Here is a 16,337-nt window from a genome sequence, read left to right as displayed (position 1 = left end):
TAATTTCTCTCAATAGGATTTACTGCTATCTAGTATATTCTTGTTTATTATGTCTCCCCTACTAGAAAGAAAGCTCCAAGAGCCCATTTTGTCTACCTCATGCTTGGCACATAGAGAGCAAATAAATGAATCTAAACTTCCCACTTCCTTGGGTGGCAGAGGTGACTTGCACACAGCAGATCGCAATAAGTATGCTTTAAAATGTATATGCAGATTGCAGGGGTACCTGGGTGGTTCAGCCCGGTGAGCAACTAACTCCTGGTTTCCGCTGAGGTCATGATCTCGTGGGATAGAGCCCCCTCCTGGGATTCATGCTCAGCGGGGAGTCGGCTTCAGATTCCCTCTCCCTCTGCCCCCCCAATAAATAAATATATCTTTAAAAAATGGATATCTAGATTTCAGGATAATTGCGTTGACTATTTTATGGTTCGCAATCTGGGAGAGGGAAGTGAAATAAAAGTTTAGTCACATTCCCCCAGGCGGTGACTGATGACATAGGTGCTGGAATTTTTGCTGCAATATGAAAGCCACTTCCTCTGACATAAGGTCCCCTACATTTCTGGGTCTTGCCACATCCTCTGATACAGAGTTCATGAAGGCTAGGCTGGCTGGGGTGGTCAGGATTCCAGAAGCTCACACTTAAAGAGGGCTAAGTGGAGGGGTCAGGAGACCGAGCGTGAGCGTACAGGAGGACGTCCGCGGATTCGTCATCGCGCACCCCGATTCTCCGCCTCGGGGCTGCCCTTCTACTGCGTTCCGCTTCCTTGCGCCTTCAAAGCCCGGACGCACTACAGGACCAAATCTAGCTCACCTCCAAGCCTCCAGGGAGCGAGGTCACTGAGTCCAACGTCACGTGAGTAGAGACGCGGGCGGGTACCCTCAGGCTCCGGGCAGGTTCAGAGGCATCAGACCAGTGCCTAGAGCTCACCCACCCTTGCCCCGCCCCTCGCTCGGGAGGTCCGGACCCTCCCTCGCACCCGCGCCGACCTCGGCTCGGTACACCCGGTCCTCTACCAGGTCCAGTCCCGCCCCTCGCCCCGCCACGGCCCCGCCCACCTAGACTACGCCTCTGACCCCGCCCACTCCGCCCGCGTCCCGCCCCTCGCGGCCGCACTTACTCTGCGGCGGGCCCCTACACCGCCAGAGCCGGCAAGCTGGTGGCTGTCGTTGCTGCGCGTCGTTGTCTTCCCGCGTCACCGCTGCCGCCATGCCCGGAGGTCTCCTTCTCGGGGACGAGGCTCCCAACTTCGAGGCCAATACTACCGTCGGCCGCATCCGTTTCCACGACTATCTAGGAGACTCGTAAGTGGCCACCTCGTAGCCCTGCCCTGGCCTCGGGTTACGCCCGGCCTCGGAGGTGCCTTCCCTATTTAGTCTCCCTTCCGTTCTCCTTCCCGTTCAGCCTCCTGCTCGCCGCCCGTCTCCTCCCCGCACCGGTTCCTGCACGTGCCTCTGGTCGAGTGGCCCCTGCTCCGCGTCGGCCGAGCGCTGCTGGGGGCCGGCCACTGGACCCCCTCCCGCCTGCAGCCCCCGCGTGGCTGAGCTAGCTCCGCGGCGGGAAAGGGGGAGGGGAGCGAAATTGGGTTCCCGCAGGTCCGGGAACCGGAGGCGGATGCGGAGCGTTGGTTGCCTATCTCGGTTTGCTGAGCGGTGCCAAGTAGCGCGGTCAAGCCGAGGCCCCGAGGGGGCAAGGGCCGGGCGGCGTCAGCGGTCACCTCCCAGGGTGACCTCCCTCCCTCCGTTCTGGAATTTGCTCCCTGGGGAAGGCGGGTGTTTCAGGCCAGAGTCTGAAGACCCTGCTGCTGGCTGAAGGCTCGGGATGGCCCAGCGCGTTATCTGAAGTCCTGCTTGCTGCAGTGGCATTTCAGCCTTCTCGACACAAAACGTAAAATTTAAAACCACCAGCTGCCAAATAACTGGCTGAAAGACTTGTTGTCCAGAGCCTCCTGCAGTGGCTGGGGTATGATTTGATAACAGCTCTGGGAGGAACCAAGAACACTCTTGTATGTAGGTGTGTCCTTCGTTCCAGAACTTGAAACAATGTGAGGGGAGGGCTTTCTGAGGTTACTCTGCGGCAGTGGCCGGTTCTTGGCGCCGCAGTAGGCAGGCTCTTGCGGGCGCCAGGACGCTTGTCCCTCCCCGCTTTGGAGACCCTTTTGTTTCCCAGTGGTGTGCCCCTCGCCCCTTCCTGCCCCTGCTGCCTTGCTTCCCGCACGTGGCCTTGCTGGTGATAGCCAAATCTGGCCTGGCAGTCAGACCGTTAATGACTGGGAGTAGGTCGGTGTTGCCCTGGTTTTACATTCTACAGCTCCTGAATCAGCAAGCTTTCAAGTTGCTTAGTTTCAATCTGAAACATCCCAGAGATGTGTCATTATATTCTGGAGTTCCAGCAGCCCCACCACACTGGTTTTCCTTTTTTTTTTTTTTTTAATTTCTTGAAGGATAATTGGCTTACGGTGTCTATTAGTTTCAGGTGTACAGCAGAGTAATTAGAGAATTCTGTACATTACTCAGTGCTCATCACAGTGAGTGTTGTCACCATGTGTCACCATACATTACAATATTATTGACTGTATTCCCCATGCTGTACTTTTCATATCCATGACTTACATATTCTATAGCTGCAGGTTTGTACCTCTTAATCCCCTTCATCTATTTCACCCATCCTCCCACCCCCTCTGGCAACCACTGGTTCTTTGTATTTGTGACTCTGTTCCTGGCTTTTTGTTTGTGTGTTCGTTTCACACTGCGATGTTGTAAGGCTTAACAGTTCCTCCATGGTTTGTATCCTTTTTATTTACGGCATCCAGGTATAGGTGTGTGTAGACAGAGAGAGGGAATTTTATGACATTAATCAATAACTGGATGGGGCTATGCAGAGAACCTGTGTTTTAGGCCTACACATCCCCTTCTAATCCCTTAAATCCATTGTCCAGCCACTGATTAAGGGAAGAGCTAAGCTTTGTGAAAGAGAGAACTAGGCTAGAAAAAAAGATGAGAAATGGAACATTCAGACATTAAAGGTAGGAAAAGACCTCAGACATACAGACTGTATCCAATCTCATAATCTAGGTATTAGTATTTCTCCAAAAGTCCATGGAATTTTCAGGGTATGTTCCTTTCCATTCCCATCTATAGCCCATACAACAAAATCTTACCAGAACTCTTAGATTGTATAGATTAAAGATAAATATTAACATACTATAGCAATAATTATAAATGCTGTCACTATTTAAGCTAACCCTAACCCTACATTTTTGGGTTTCTTGTTGTTGTTGCGTATTGGCCCCTAGATCTGTCTTGATTTCATTAAAAGTAGTACCTTCTCAGGGAGCCACCAGTAGGAAGATGAGAAAAATACCTGCATTTATAAACAAGTAGTATAACAAGTCGGCCTCAGATAAGGCATGGGGGGGGTAGTGTTCCTTCCCCTACCCCAAAAAGAAGTTTGAGCTCTTTATATAATTATAACATATGGATTATGCTTAATACAGTTTTTCCCACCTCCATTCTGTGTGTGATCTTAATTCATATGCCACTTTTTGATCCAGGTGTTTTTTGGAGGAAAAATAATAATAATTTCAAACAATACAGGTATCTGCCCTACCTCTGACTATTGGAAATAACTAAGGGGTTTGGGTGCTGCATTTGATGAGTTTAATGAGCTTTATCACTATTTTTGTATGTATGTGGTAGAAGCAGCTACTTTACAGTACATTTTCACCAAACAAAATGTGTTTTCCTGGGGTTTTCTGGGGTTAAGTGGGAACCCTTCCCTTAAAGGAGGAAACCTTTTGTCTTTTGAAAATAAGGAAGGAAATGGGATAATGTAATTGAACTACTCTTAAGAGCACAGTAGGGAGACTTAGAGGGGAAGCCGACCGAAGTAAGACATTCTCAGTTATCCTGTTCCTAGCCACATGGCAAACTGGAGTTTGACTTCTGAGGGGTGCAGGATATGAAGTGGCTTAAACTCAGTTCCTTAGCATGATTCAGCAAAACCTTCTCGACACACAAGGGAAAGAGTATGTCTCACACTTGTAATTCATCAACCCTGTAACAACACAGGAAGAAACGTCCTGTATATTTTTTTCTCAACTCCTGGAGACTCTTAAGTCTCATCTGACCCTTAAGCCGATCCTTTTCCATAGAATCTAAGGCCTAGATTTTACCCATGCCTAGATTATTTCTTTCAAAAGATGTATGTCCCTCTTACTGCCCTTCATAAAAAAGTAAACCTACCACAATCCTCCAGAATCTTAAAAATATTACCTCTCTCCCATCCAAGTACCAAACAGGCCCGACCCTGCTTAGCTTAGCTTCTGAGATAAGACTAAAATATTAGCTCTCTCTTCCCAGTCTTGCCAAAGGGCCTTCTATCCATTTTGTGGGAAGGTTTTTCCTTTCCTGAAGCCCTGGGAGTCCAAGTGGCAGATGTAGGTGGGAAGGAGGTACCCTTGTGTCTGCTTTTGTTCTTTGTGCTTCAGGAAACTTGGCAAACTTTGAGAGGTCAGCTTGGCATCTAGGCTAGGTTTAGTAATCTACTGGTTTAGGATCCTGGTTTGTTTGGGTTTTTTTAAGATTTTATTTATTTATTTGACAGAGTGTAAGCACAAGCAGAGGGAGCAGCAGAGGGAGAGGGAGAAGCAGGCTTCCCACTGAGCAAGGAGCCCAGTGCGGGACTCGATCCCAGGACCCCAGGATCATGACCTGAGTTTAACTGACTGAGCCACCCGGGCGCACTTTTTTTACTTAAAGATAGTTTAGGATTCTGGTTTAACGTACATCAACAAGGGTCATGGAAAACGGAGTGTTAAATTTTCCTTTTCAGTCAGAAGAGTAGCTTCTGTTGCCAAAGAGAAGGAAGTGGTAGTCCCAAAGTTGTTGGTGACTTGAAATGTGCTTAAAATCTATACAAAGTTTTACCTTAGGCAATGATGATTTAGATACTAGGATTTACCTAAGAATCTGTAGTTGTAAAAATCTGCTGTACGCTCTCAGTTTTCTGCCCACTTGGTCTAAAGCAGGAAGAAAAAGAAACTGCAAACGAAGAGACAGGTAAAACAGCTATTTTGTCAGGGTGCAAAGACTGGGTGTCCTGTTTGGCAGGCTAGGTCAGGAAAGCCTACTTACAAAAGTTTTTATATCCATTCACTACAAAGAAGCCAAGTGTCAACTTTAATTTTACATATAAATAGGGGATAGAAGCCTGTTTGTTTCAGATTACATAACCTGCTTATTATTGCAATCAGGCATTTGTTTGGATTGGGGCACATTGGGACATCTATTGTTGAAGCTGAATGTCAGGGTCTCTGTGCCTAGAAAAAAAAAATAGAAGTGAGTAAGCAGTGGGGGAAAGTTATTTCAATAAGCGTGTTGGTTTAAATAGCACAGATTTTATGAGCTGAATAGAGTCAGGGTGTCCCTATAGTTATTAAAGGAGGCAACACCCTTAAATTAGAGTCTTTTAAGACATTTATCATGTGGAATTGGGCGTTAAACATGGGCTTTTCTGGAAGTAAGAAGATCAGAAAGCATTCCTCGACAAAAATCTAGAAGTATTTGTCCTCATAAGCATTCATTTAAAAAAGAAAGTGGGGAAGCCCTTAAGCGTCTGCCTTTGGCTCAGGCCATGATCCCAGCCAGGGTCCTGGGATCCAGCCCCGCATCAGGCTCCCTGCTCTGTGGGAAGCCTGCTTCTCCCTCTCCCTCAGCTGCTCCCCTTGCTTGTGCTTGCTCTCTCTCTGTCTGACAAATAAATAAATAAAAATCTTTATAAAAAATAAATAAAAAAAGAAAGTCATTTTTGACCTAGGATTTGTGATTTCTCATTCTACATTGATGGTGATAACCTCTCCAGTAAGTTGTGACTTCCTCTTCCTTTCTTTCAGATGGGGCATTCTCTTCTCCCACCCTCGGGATTTTACCCCCGTGTGCACCACGGAGCTTGGCAGAGCTGCAAAGCTGGCACCAGAATTTGCCAAGAAGAACGTTAAGATGATTGCCCTTTCGGTGGACAGTGTTGAAGACCATCTTGCCTGGAGCAAGGTATAGTACCAGTTGACATATGCTTTGAAATTATAGATCAACTTCTAAATTATATAGAGTAGCTTGGTTTGGGTTTTGTTTTGTTTTGTTTTATTTTTTATTTAAATTCAATTTAGTTAACATACAGTGTATTATTAGTTTTGGGGGTAGAATTTAGTGATTCATCAGTTGCATGTAACACCCAGTGCTCATTACATCAAGTGCCCTCCTTAATGCCCATCACCCAGTTACCCCATCCCCCCACCCACTTCCCCCTCCAGCAACCCTCAGTTTGCTTCCTATAGTTAAGAGTCTCTTATGGTTTGCCTCCCTCTCTGTTTTTATCTTTTATTTTTCCTTCCCTTCCCCTATGTTCATCTGTTTTGTTTCTTAAATTCCACATATGAGTGGAATTATATGGTACTTGTCTTTCTCTGACTGACTTACTTCGCTCAGCATAATACCCTCTAGTTCCATCCATGTCGTTGCAAATGGCAAGATTTCATTCTTTCTGTTGGCTCAGTAATATTCCAGTGTGTGTGTGTGTGTGTGTGTTTGTGTGTGTATACCACATCTTCTTTATCCATTCATCTGTTGATGGACATCTGGGCTCTTTCCGTATTTTGGCTATTGTGGACATTGCTGCTATAAACACTGGGGTGCATGTGCCCCTTCAAATCACTGTTTGCATTCTTTCGGTAAATACCCAGTAATGCAATTGCTGGGTCATAGGGTAGCTGTATTTTTAACTTTTGGAGGAATCTCCACACTGTTTTCCAGAGTTGCTGCACCAGCTTGCATTCCCACCAGCAGTGTAAGAGGGTCCCCCTTTCTCCGCATCCTCGCCAACATCTGTTGTTTCCTGAGTTATTAATTTTTAGAGTAGCTTGGTTTTTTGAGGTAAAGGTACAAGTAACCTCAGATTCAAACTTCACCGATTATGTGAAAATCTGACTTAGACCGCACTGTGACCTCCACCGTGCTAAATGCTCGGTTCTCAGCCCTACTTTCTTGGTGTACAAGCAGCCTTCAACCCACTGATCACTGTAGATTCTGAAACATTTTTCTCTCTTGGCTTCCAGATACCACATCTCTAGCTATTCCTGTTTATGCTCAGACTGAGTTCCATCGTCTCCTAATTTCTGCTGAAGTTGCCCTGGACGCATTTCTTGGATGCCTTCTCTTTTTACCTACACCCTTCCCCTTGGTGAACTCATCCACTCACATCTGAATGCTGTGATTCTCAAATTTCCATCTCTAGGCCAGACTCTGCTGGCTTCCAGACCAGTACAACCAGTGCCAGCTCAGCCTCTCCCCTAGGATGTCCCATCACCTCACACCTAGTATATCAAACATGGGCTTCCTTTTCTTAATCCAAGGTCTTACTCATCTTAGCTAATCGACACTGCATTTTCATAGTTGCTCGGGCAGAAGAGCCAGGCGTCACCCTTAATGCCTCTGGTTTTTCTGTATCCATGTCTGATTCATCAGTAAACTCATCTACTCCACCTTAAAATTTTCCAGAATCCTATTTGGAAGACTCTTTACCCAGGTATCTTTGTGGCTTGCCCTCCCCTCTTTCTGGTCTTGACTCAAATGACACCTCATTAAAGCCTTCCCATGGCCTCCTTATCTAAGATTATAACTCCCCTCCACACTCCCTAGCCCCCTCTGGTTAATTTTCTCCTTAGCACTTGTCACCATCTAAAAGAAAATGCTCTGCAAATTGCTGGTTTCCTTTGTTCATTTGTCCGCACCCAGTGGAGTAGAGACTCGGTGGGGCCGACTCCCATTCTGTGCACTGCTGAGCAATGCTTGGCACCCAGTACGTCAATGCTTGGCACCCAGTATGTCCTAGGCAGTCGGTCTGTACATGGGGAATGCATGAACTGAAGGAATTGCCTACTTGCAACAAAAGGATTTACTTGGACAATGAATGTGGTAGTCTAGGCTTCACTTAAGAACATTTTGATGACTTGGCTACAATGTGCCACTAAATAATACTGATAGGTAAGCTTGGAGGGACGCTTACCGTGTGCCACGCGATATGTCAGGCCCTTCGTGTACAGCTCAATAAAAGATGTGGTCCTGACTTGTGAGTTGGCCACCTGGGGCTGCATCCCCTGGCCATCTCATGCTCGTTGATTCTGAGTGTCTGATGAGAAGAACTGTATCAGGAGAAAAGAAAAGGACATTGCTCTTTCTTGGGGTGGAATTTTTTCTCATTCCTTACTTCTGGCTGTGAATAGCGGCTGCATTCCTACAGCGGTTTCACAGGTCATTTCTCATTTGTGTCCGGGAATAGCCTTGGAGGGAGGTGTGTAGTTCATGCCCTCGTGTTTGCCCCTGGGAATACCTTTTCCTCCCACAGAGGTGGAGGGACTTGCTCAGGATGGTCCTGCTGGAAAATGATGGCAGTGCAGTTGAAACCTCACACCGATGCTATTTGTGATATTAGTTGCTAGAGGGCAGGCATTAGCCTGATTTAGGATAGAATAAAGCCAAAGCATGTGGTTCTTTGGTGTTCGTGGGTGTCACGGAATACCCATTGGGCAAGTGGCAGTTTTGACAATTATTACGGTATAGCAATGGTTAAAACTAGGAGTCACTGAAGGAAGAGCTTATCACCTATTGTATAACACCCCTGAAAGTATAGCAGTGTGAGTGTGCCCAGCTTCATTTCAGCTGGTGAGCTTCTGCCTTAGAATTTTCACGGTGGGGATTGCACTCAATAGAAGACCCTTCCTAATTATCCGAAGCAGCGGCCAGAATTTGACGTTCAGCTGGTTAAATAGGAAACCTCGGGGTGCCTCTCGCATGAAGCCATATGGATCATTTTTTAGGTGTGGTGACTTGAAGGGAGCCAGTGACTAGAGAAGAGAAGTTAAGATAATAAAATGAAGGAACATGTTCAAAACGTGCTGTTACCCATTTCAGAGTTTGTCGATGCTGCTCTTACCCTGTCACATCTCTGTGGAGAAATTAAAGATTCTATAACTGCCGTGACATCCACCCGATTTACTTTCAAGGCTCCATATAATAAATAGACCTCATTCCAACTTTAAATCCTCTTTTCCGCTACTTCCTAAAACTCTGCCCAGCGAATTGACTCACTCTCTTCTCAATTCTTTATGCTCAGACTTGCCTTCCTGTTTCATTAATAGTGCTCCCCTTACCTGTGAAAATCTGATCCATCCTCCAAAGCCCCAGTCGAAGTGTTTCCTGAAGTCTCAGCTAACTCAGCAGACCTATCAATGGGGACTAGTATACCTCAGCATTCACAGGCTGCCATTTACATGTTATCATCTTGCATTTGCTGCTACTTCCTAGGGGAATCATCTGAACCAAAGGAGACGTTTCTCTGAAGGCAGGAACCTTACTCATCCACCCTGCTGACCCCACTTTTAAGTGCTGCACCGATGCTTCATCAAATAATGAAGCTAGATTTTTTTTTTCCCCCAAAGACTTCTAGGGATAGGAAAAATAGAAGCGAATGAGTGCAGTTAACTAGGGGAAGAAAACAGTAGCGGGGAGAGTACATCATTGTCTTTCAGTTCAGACCTGAAATGCTTTGTTTTCTATGTGGATTTCACCCTAGTGTAAATTTACCTCTGTCTTTCACCCATAAAAAATTTACGTTTTACTTATCCTTAAAGTACATAATCAACTCTCTATTCTTGGGTTTGCTTTAAGTTTTGTGATTTTTTTTTTTTTTTCCATTTCCTGATAATCTGCCTTCCAGTAGCATCGTGTCTGGGTCAGGGTACTTAGCGGGCAGGGACCAGATCTATAGAATTATCTCTGCATGTGGCATTATTTCTAGATGTGATGGACTTAATGAACCCATTATTTCTAACGGTGTTTACTTGTTGCATATCCTGAGGTACGTTGGATTGGGATCTACCTCTACAGTATTTGAGTTTGCGGCTTTCTTGCTGCTTCAAGCAGTAAAACCATGCCAATTTTTAAGAGAACTGGGCGTGAAAAGGGTCTATGATTATAACCTAAGTAACCTAAGTACTGTACCACACTGTTCTTTCTGTCAGTGACTGATTGGGATGAGGAGCGTTCATTGATTCATTTTCATACTCAAATTGCCTAGAGAAGATGATGATTGTGGTCCTGTTCCCTGTCTTGCAAGATAATAGCCGTTAACTGTGATTGAATTCCGAAGATGTGCTTGGTTTAGATTTCTTTTTCCTCTCTCACCTGCATTTCAGGATATCAATGCTTACAACGGTCAGGAGCCCACAGAAACATTACCTTTCCCTATCATTGATGATAAGAATCGGGACCTTGCCATCCAGTTAGGCATGCTGGACCCGGCAGAAAAGGATGAAAAGGGCATGCCTGTGACAGCGCGTGTGGTGAGTCCTAGAAATCCATTATCGAGTCCTCATGACCGGCCAGGCTCTATGTCTAATTGAGTGCTTGCACCAACCCCTGGAAATAGGGGAATATCTCCAATTACAAAATAACTGTATTAATGGCAGTCTCACTGACCGTCTGTAGTGTTAATGCAAATAAAGTTTTCAGCTAAATTTTTAAGTCGCTGAATTTGACAGCTTTTGGAAATCTACGTAAAATAAGTAGTTGTCCTAAGGTGTAATCTAGAAATGAGGAATCTTTTCTTCAGCTCTCCTGACAGCCCTCTCTTCAAAGTGGTGGGCCATACCCTTTTCCATAAGGCAGCTCTAGTTTAGAATTCCTATTTGTTCTGTCCTTACCCACTCCAGAACAAACTTAGTCCCTCATCTGCAAAACTATACAACTATTTGAGGACCAGTATCAACTCCCATTAGTATATTTTTTAAGGTAACCATCCCTAGTTAACAAAGTACCTTCCCGAGGCCTTTCCGGAATCAGTTTGCATATCAGTTTTTCATACAGAGCCAACCAGAGCCAAGAGAATTCCCTTCTAAGTTTAGAAAAATAACATGGAGGGGCGCCTGGCTGGCTCAGTCAGTAGAGCATGTGACTCTTGATCTTGAGGTTGTGAGTTCAAGCCCCATATTGGGTGTAGAGAGCACTTAAAAATAAAAAATAAATCTTAAAAAAAAAAGAAAAATAACATGGAGAAGAAAATTATCTAAACTCCAGCCACCCAGGTTAACAGTTTGATGTATCCTTCTAGATGTTGGAGGGTGGGGGGTGTTTTGTGTGTCTTTATTTTTATTTTTAACACCCTTGAATATTTCTGATGACTTAAGAGCTTTCAAAGAGGCTTTAATAGCAAAAACACTTCAAGAATTCTTCTATTTATGCATTTGTGTGCTTTGCAGGTGTTTGTTTTTGGTCCTGATAAGAAACTGAAGCTGTCTATCCTCTATCCAGCGACCACTGGCAGGAACTTTGATGAGATTCTCAGAGTAATTACCTCTCTCCAGCTAACGGCAGAAAAGAGAGTCGCCACCCCGGTTGATTGGAAGGTAAAGATACTCACCTTGCCTGCAAGACCTAAGGGGCTGGTCTCTCAATGGCTGTCTTCAAGGTCTTTGTTACATGGGGCTCTTTTTCTGGTATACAGACACACTGGCTGGACTTCTCATGGCTGAGTTTCAGATTTGCTGTGAGGCCACTGTCAAGGTCTTAACACCTTTTATATAAAATGCAAACTCCCTATATTGCTTCCTAAATTTTAGATCATGTGATCAAATTAATTGGTCAGAATGATGCCTTTCAATAAAAGAATTTTTTTTTAAACCTTTAACCCTTCCCAAAACTAGCAAAATGATGGTAGAATATTTATAGCTAGACTTAGATTGGCCACTTAAGTCATGGCTATAAAACTCTGTGGTGTATTAATGTCATGGAGCATTTCATTTCTCTTAAGCTTCATTCAGTCTTTTAAACTCATGTAGAATTCTTGGAACCCTGTTCATAAACTTTTAATCACTACGATTTCTGCAAAAGGTAGGACAGAGCTATCAGAAGGGTATCTTCACATAGCCACATTTTTTAAAATATGCTAACCTGAATACCAGGTTGTGTTGTTTTGTTCTTCCTGGCAGGCGAGTCATTTAAATTCTCTGTATCATCCACCGAACATGTATCTACTGAGCCTGGGCAGTGGGCACTGGGTTACAGCAGCAAACAGTATAAATATAAATATAAATGTAAATAGAAGTCCCTGCCCTCCTAGAGCTTACACTCCAGTGGGCGGAGACAAACAGTAAGCAAGTTTACTGTGTTAGGTGACAATGAATGTGACAGAATAATCAAGCAGAGGTGGAGAGAATAGGAACGCAGGGGTGGGAGGGTTGGTTTTATAATTGGCTGTCAAGGAAGGCCTTTCTCTGAAGGGAGCTTTGGGAAGGACACAAAGAAAGCAAGGGACCAGGCCATGGGTATTTATGAGAGAAAACACTGCAGGCAGAAGGAATAGCTAATGAAAGCGAGCTTGGTGGGTTCAAGAAACAGGAGACAAGCCAGCGTGCCTGGAAGGGAAGGAGCGGGAAGTGGGGTGAGGAGCCAGGGATGAGAGAAGAGGCGGGAATCATTCACACAGGGCAGCAATAAGGACTTAGAATTAACATTTTAAAGTGTGGTGCCAAGCCATCACTGGGTTTAAAATAAGACTACTTCTTGTTAAGATAGGGAAATAGTTCCCTCACGAAAGTGTCAGAGATCAACCTGTGAAAATAAAATTCCTCAGAGGAGAGAGAGTAACCAATACTGAGTTCTTCTCATGAGCACCTGTAGCTACTTGTCTAAAGTCAACTCTTGGCCTTTAGGCTTCCCTGTAAGATTGGATTTCACCATTCTCAATGTCTTTCAATAGGATGGAGATAGCGTGATGGTTCTTCCAACCATCCCTGAAGATGAAGCCAAAAAACTCTTCCCTAAAGGAGTCTTCACCAAAGAGCTTCCATCGGGCAAGAAGTACCTCCGCTACACACCCCAGCCCTAGTCTCTCTGAGGAGCTGGTGCTGGAGCTGTTGGCCGAGCTCAGTGAGCCGGACAGTACCGGCTGCCAGTCCTGTTCTGCAGCTGTTCCATAGAAACATCCTGGTGTGATCGCAGCCAAGGTCTTTAGGTTGCTCTGCTACTGGCTTATTAAATGAAAATGGCACTAAAAATCTCTTGGGATCCTTTACTCTGTGCCTTCACCAGCATTCAACTCTGTTCATATACCTTAGCACTCTCCACCGCTGACTTTCTCTGAAATACGGTCTATGTGAGAGGCTCAAATCTTGGATCTCTACGAGCTTTGGGATCAGTGAGGTAGCGCGGTTGAAAAAGCCTGCTTTGCTCCATCATAGAATGACTATCCGTTTTTCAGCTGTTCTAATCAAATCCAGAACTTGAGGTTCAGATTCCTCTGTGATAGGTGAGTATATAACCCCAAAACTGAGAGTATCCAGATGTTCTTCACTGTTCGGTGTTTGGATCATAGCAGGGGCAAAAAACCTTTCAATGCTATACTTTTTCGGTAGATAACTGAAGTGGGATGAGCTGGGGGAAGGATCTTTAAATATTTTGCTATAAAGAAAACGTTTCAATAAACTTCTGTCAAAAGAGGGAGGCTGTGGAGAAGGCTCCACTTGCCTGCGGGGAGGTGTACCGGGTGCCGTGTGCCTTTCATACAAAGTATTTCCATCTCTCAGTCTGCTCTCCACTGATGGACGCAAGCAAGGGCACGCCTCGGGAAGAGAGAAGAGGATGGAAAATGATTTATCATAGAACTTTTCTTGCAGTGAGGGGAGTGGGGCTGTTTCTGATTCTTGGTTTTTTGGGGATCCGCAAATAAATCCTTTGCTAAAACTGAATCAGAGAATTCTGTCATCATGTTTTGAAGCACTCGTGTAAACACTGTGCTGCAGGGCAGAGGCTTGCTTGCTAGCATTGGCATTGCTACTTTTCTCCAAAGGCAGATCCATAAGATTTCATATAATGAAAACCCAGGAACAGCTGACGAACAAGTGATTTCACCACAACTCTTGGCCCACTTTGCTCCTTCCTGTTACTTCCCTGGATCCTTCAGTTTGTGGATCCTGCTATAAAGAGCTCTCCTGACATAACTACTTTAATTGGATGACTAGGCTTAAGAATATGAGAATAGTACATCTGTGCTTTTCGCGAAAGAATACGAACTACTCTTGAGCTCATGGTCTCTCGGACTTTAATTAGACTGTGCTAATACGCCGGGGTTTAGGAAGAAGTGTCCCATACCCGGTGGAGTCTCTTGCATGGAGCCCTTTATATTTTTATTGAGTGTAATAATATAAAACACGATGCCTGGTGCCAGGTGTTGGATAAGTCATTATTAAGTCTTTAGTTTCCTTGAATTCTCCACATGTAAAATTTGACACCAGGAAGGTTGAGAATGAGTGAAAATTCCAAGTTACCCAATATCCTGAAGAATGCTGGTCTGAAAGACAAGAGAACTGGTGTCCTGCTCTTGTCTCTTAAGTCACAGCATATTTTGCCCTTAAAGAACTAATACCTGGTCCTAACTAATCCCGGGATCCTTGGTCCCCTGTCACTTCCCCAGCTATTAGATTCCTCGCTGTTCTCGTCCGTTGGCTGTTTGACTCCTCTAATCCTTGTCTCTTGGACAGTATGGCTTCAACTTTCTTTCATGGGGACAGTTGAAAGTCTAAATCTCCAAAAGTAATCATCCGGACCTGAGTGTTGGTCTTTACTGACTGACCAATGGAACATGTCCCATTGAATTTGCAAATTCCCAAAATCAAATTCATCAACTTTTCCCCCAGTAAATCTCTCGCCCCCCGCCTCACTCCCTCAGGCACCCAAACCTTGGTGTTTTCGTTTGGCCATCTCTACTCTCTCCGTATATATGATGTCAATATAAAGACGGTGAAAAAGCTCAAAGAAAAGGGGGCCATGTACCCCCCAAATTGAGTTCTGGCTCTGTCACCAAGCAGCCATGAGACTTTGTGAAAGTATTCTTCTCCAAATACAAAAAATCACATAATAAATATGCATTTCCAGGGTAGAAGTGATCCTAAGTACATCTTTAATACACTAGTGGGCACGGAGAGTAGAGCTCCCCTATCAAGAGTTGCTGCTCTCGATTTTCATGGGAGAACAGAATAAATTGCATCATGTATTCAAAGATTTATTAATTGGAAGTGAATTAATACATGACCATCGTGACTATGAGAGAAGCATAAGGAATCTGAGAGGCAGTCCATGGGACTTTGGCAGGAATACACAGGCGTCTAAGATTCTCAAAGTGGTGCGCCTGTGTGGCCTTGCCGCAAGTCTGATCTCACCTCTAACCTGCACCCTGAGTGCAGGAATCCTCACCGTGGAGATGCTTAGCAGAGTGGGGAGGAGCCAGAACAGCTGTGTCTAAATGGCCAAGTCAAAATGCCGATGGGGTGCAATGAACTGGCTGGTGTAGTGGTTTACTCTCTCCAACTCCACCCCTTGGGGCAGTGCAAATTGAAATACTGACAATTTTAATTTTAGCTTAAAGGGTGTGTTAACTGGATATAAGGTCATTACCACTTTCTTGGCAGTAACTGGCTCAGAAACGGGCAAGTGATTCAGTTCTTGCGAATGAGACACAAAGGATCATTGGCGTTTCTAGAAGAACTCTTATCTCCTGACAGCAATTGGGAGGCAGCATCTGACAACCTGGGAGTGGCGAACCACAGAATGAGGCTGTAAAGGTCAACAGCAAAGTGGAGAGGAAAAAAATCTGATCCTTCATCATCTTCAGAGTCCACCAGCCTTGAACCCGTCCTACCTCTTGACTTATATAGTACATAAAATAATAAATTTCCTTAAGATTTAAGCCTTTTTGAGTTGGGTTTAAGCCAAAAGCATCCTAACATATACATGGAATGTATTGTCCTCTAGTTCTTTCAAATACGTGGTAACATGCCTCCTAAGCAAGACTGTAGGGCAGCCTGTCTCAAGTTTCAAAATGTAATCACGTGAGGAGTATTGAAATGCAGACCCCAGGGGCCTCCTCCCAGAGACTGAGTTCTAGGTGGCCAGATGTTCTTCATTGGTAACAACCCAGGTGATTATGATGTGGAATCCAGCAGATAAACTGCAGCGGTTAGCCCAATATTCATTTACCCCTTATTTTTCACCAAAAACACCCAGATTATAGTAAGGGTGGCAAAGTGAGGTGCCAGTTAAAATTCACCTTAAGGTGATAGGTTTGGGCACCTGACAGTGCTGGCCTGGGATGAGGTCCATTCCTGATGAAAAGGCAAAACCTCCTAAAGAGAAAAACTCCTTGCCCTATTGAAAAGCCAGTAGGCTGCCTAGACGTACAAATGCCATTTTGCCAGCCTGAGGCTCAAAGTCCCAGGCCAAGGACAAGGGCA

The 16,337-nt window shown here is 44.9% G+C and overlaps 1 protein-coding gene across 1 annotated transcript; it reads left to right on the top strand.

Annotated features, from left to right (window-relative positions):
* The first annotated feature begins 1,055 nt into the window (after positions 1-1,055).
* Positions 1,056-13,796, top strand: PRDX6 (peroxiredoxin 6). Its single transcript, XM_028123023.2, has 5 exons — positions 1,056-1,302; positions 5,892-6,048; positions 10,248-10,394; positions 11,310-11,456; positions 12,809-13,796. Exons 1-5 carry the CDS (start codon positions 1,208-1,210, stop codon positions 12,935-12,937), a joined length of 675 nt encoding a protein of 224 aa, XP_027978824.1. The 5' UTR covers positions 1,056-1,207; the 3' UTR covers positions 12,938-13,796.
* Positions 13,797-16,337: the final 2,541 nt, after the last annotated feature.

Source organism: Eumetopias jubatus, unplaced genomic scaffold (assembly GCF_037043125.1).
Source record: "Eumetopias jubatus isolate StellerSeaLion01/CBP00866 unplaced genomic scaffold, mEumJub1_p1.0 scaffold_12, whole genome shotgun sequence".
NCBI classification, from domain to species: Eukaryota; Metazoa; Chordata; class Mammalia; order Carnivora; family Otariidae; genus Eumetopias; species Eumetopias jubatus.
Note: the sequence above shows the minus strand (reverse complement) of the source record. Positions and strands in the feature narration are given on the sequence as shown.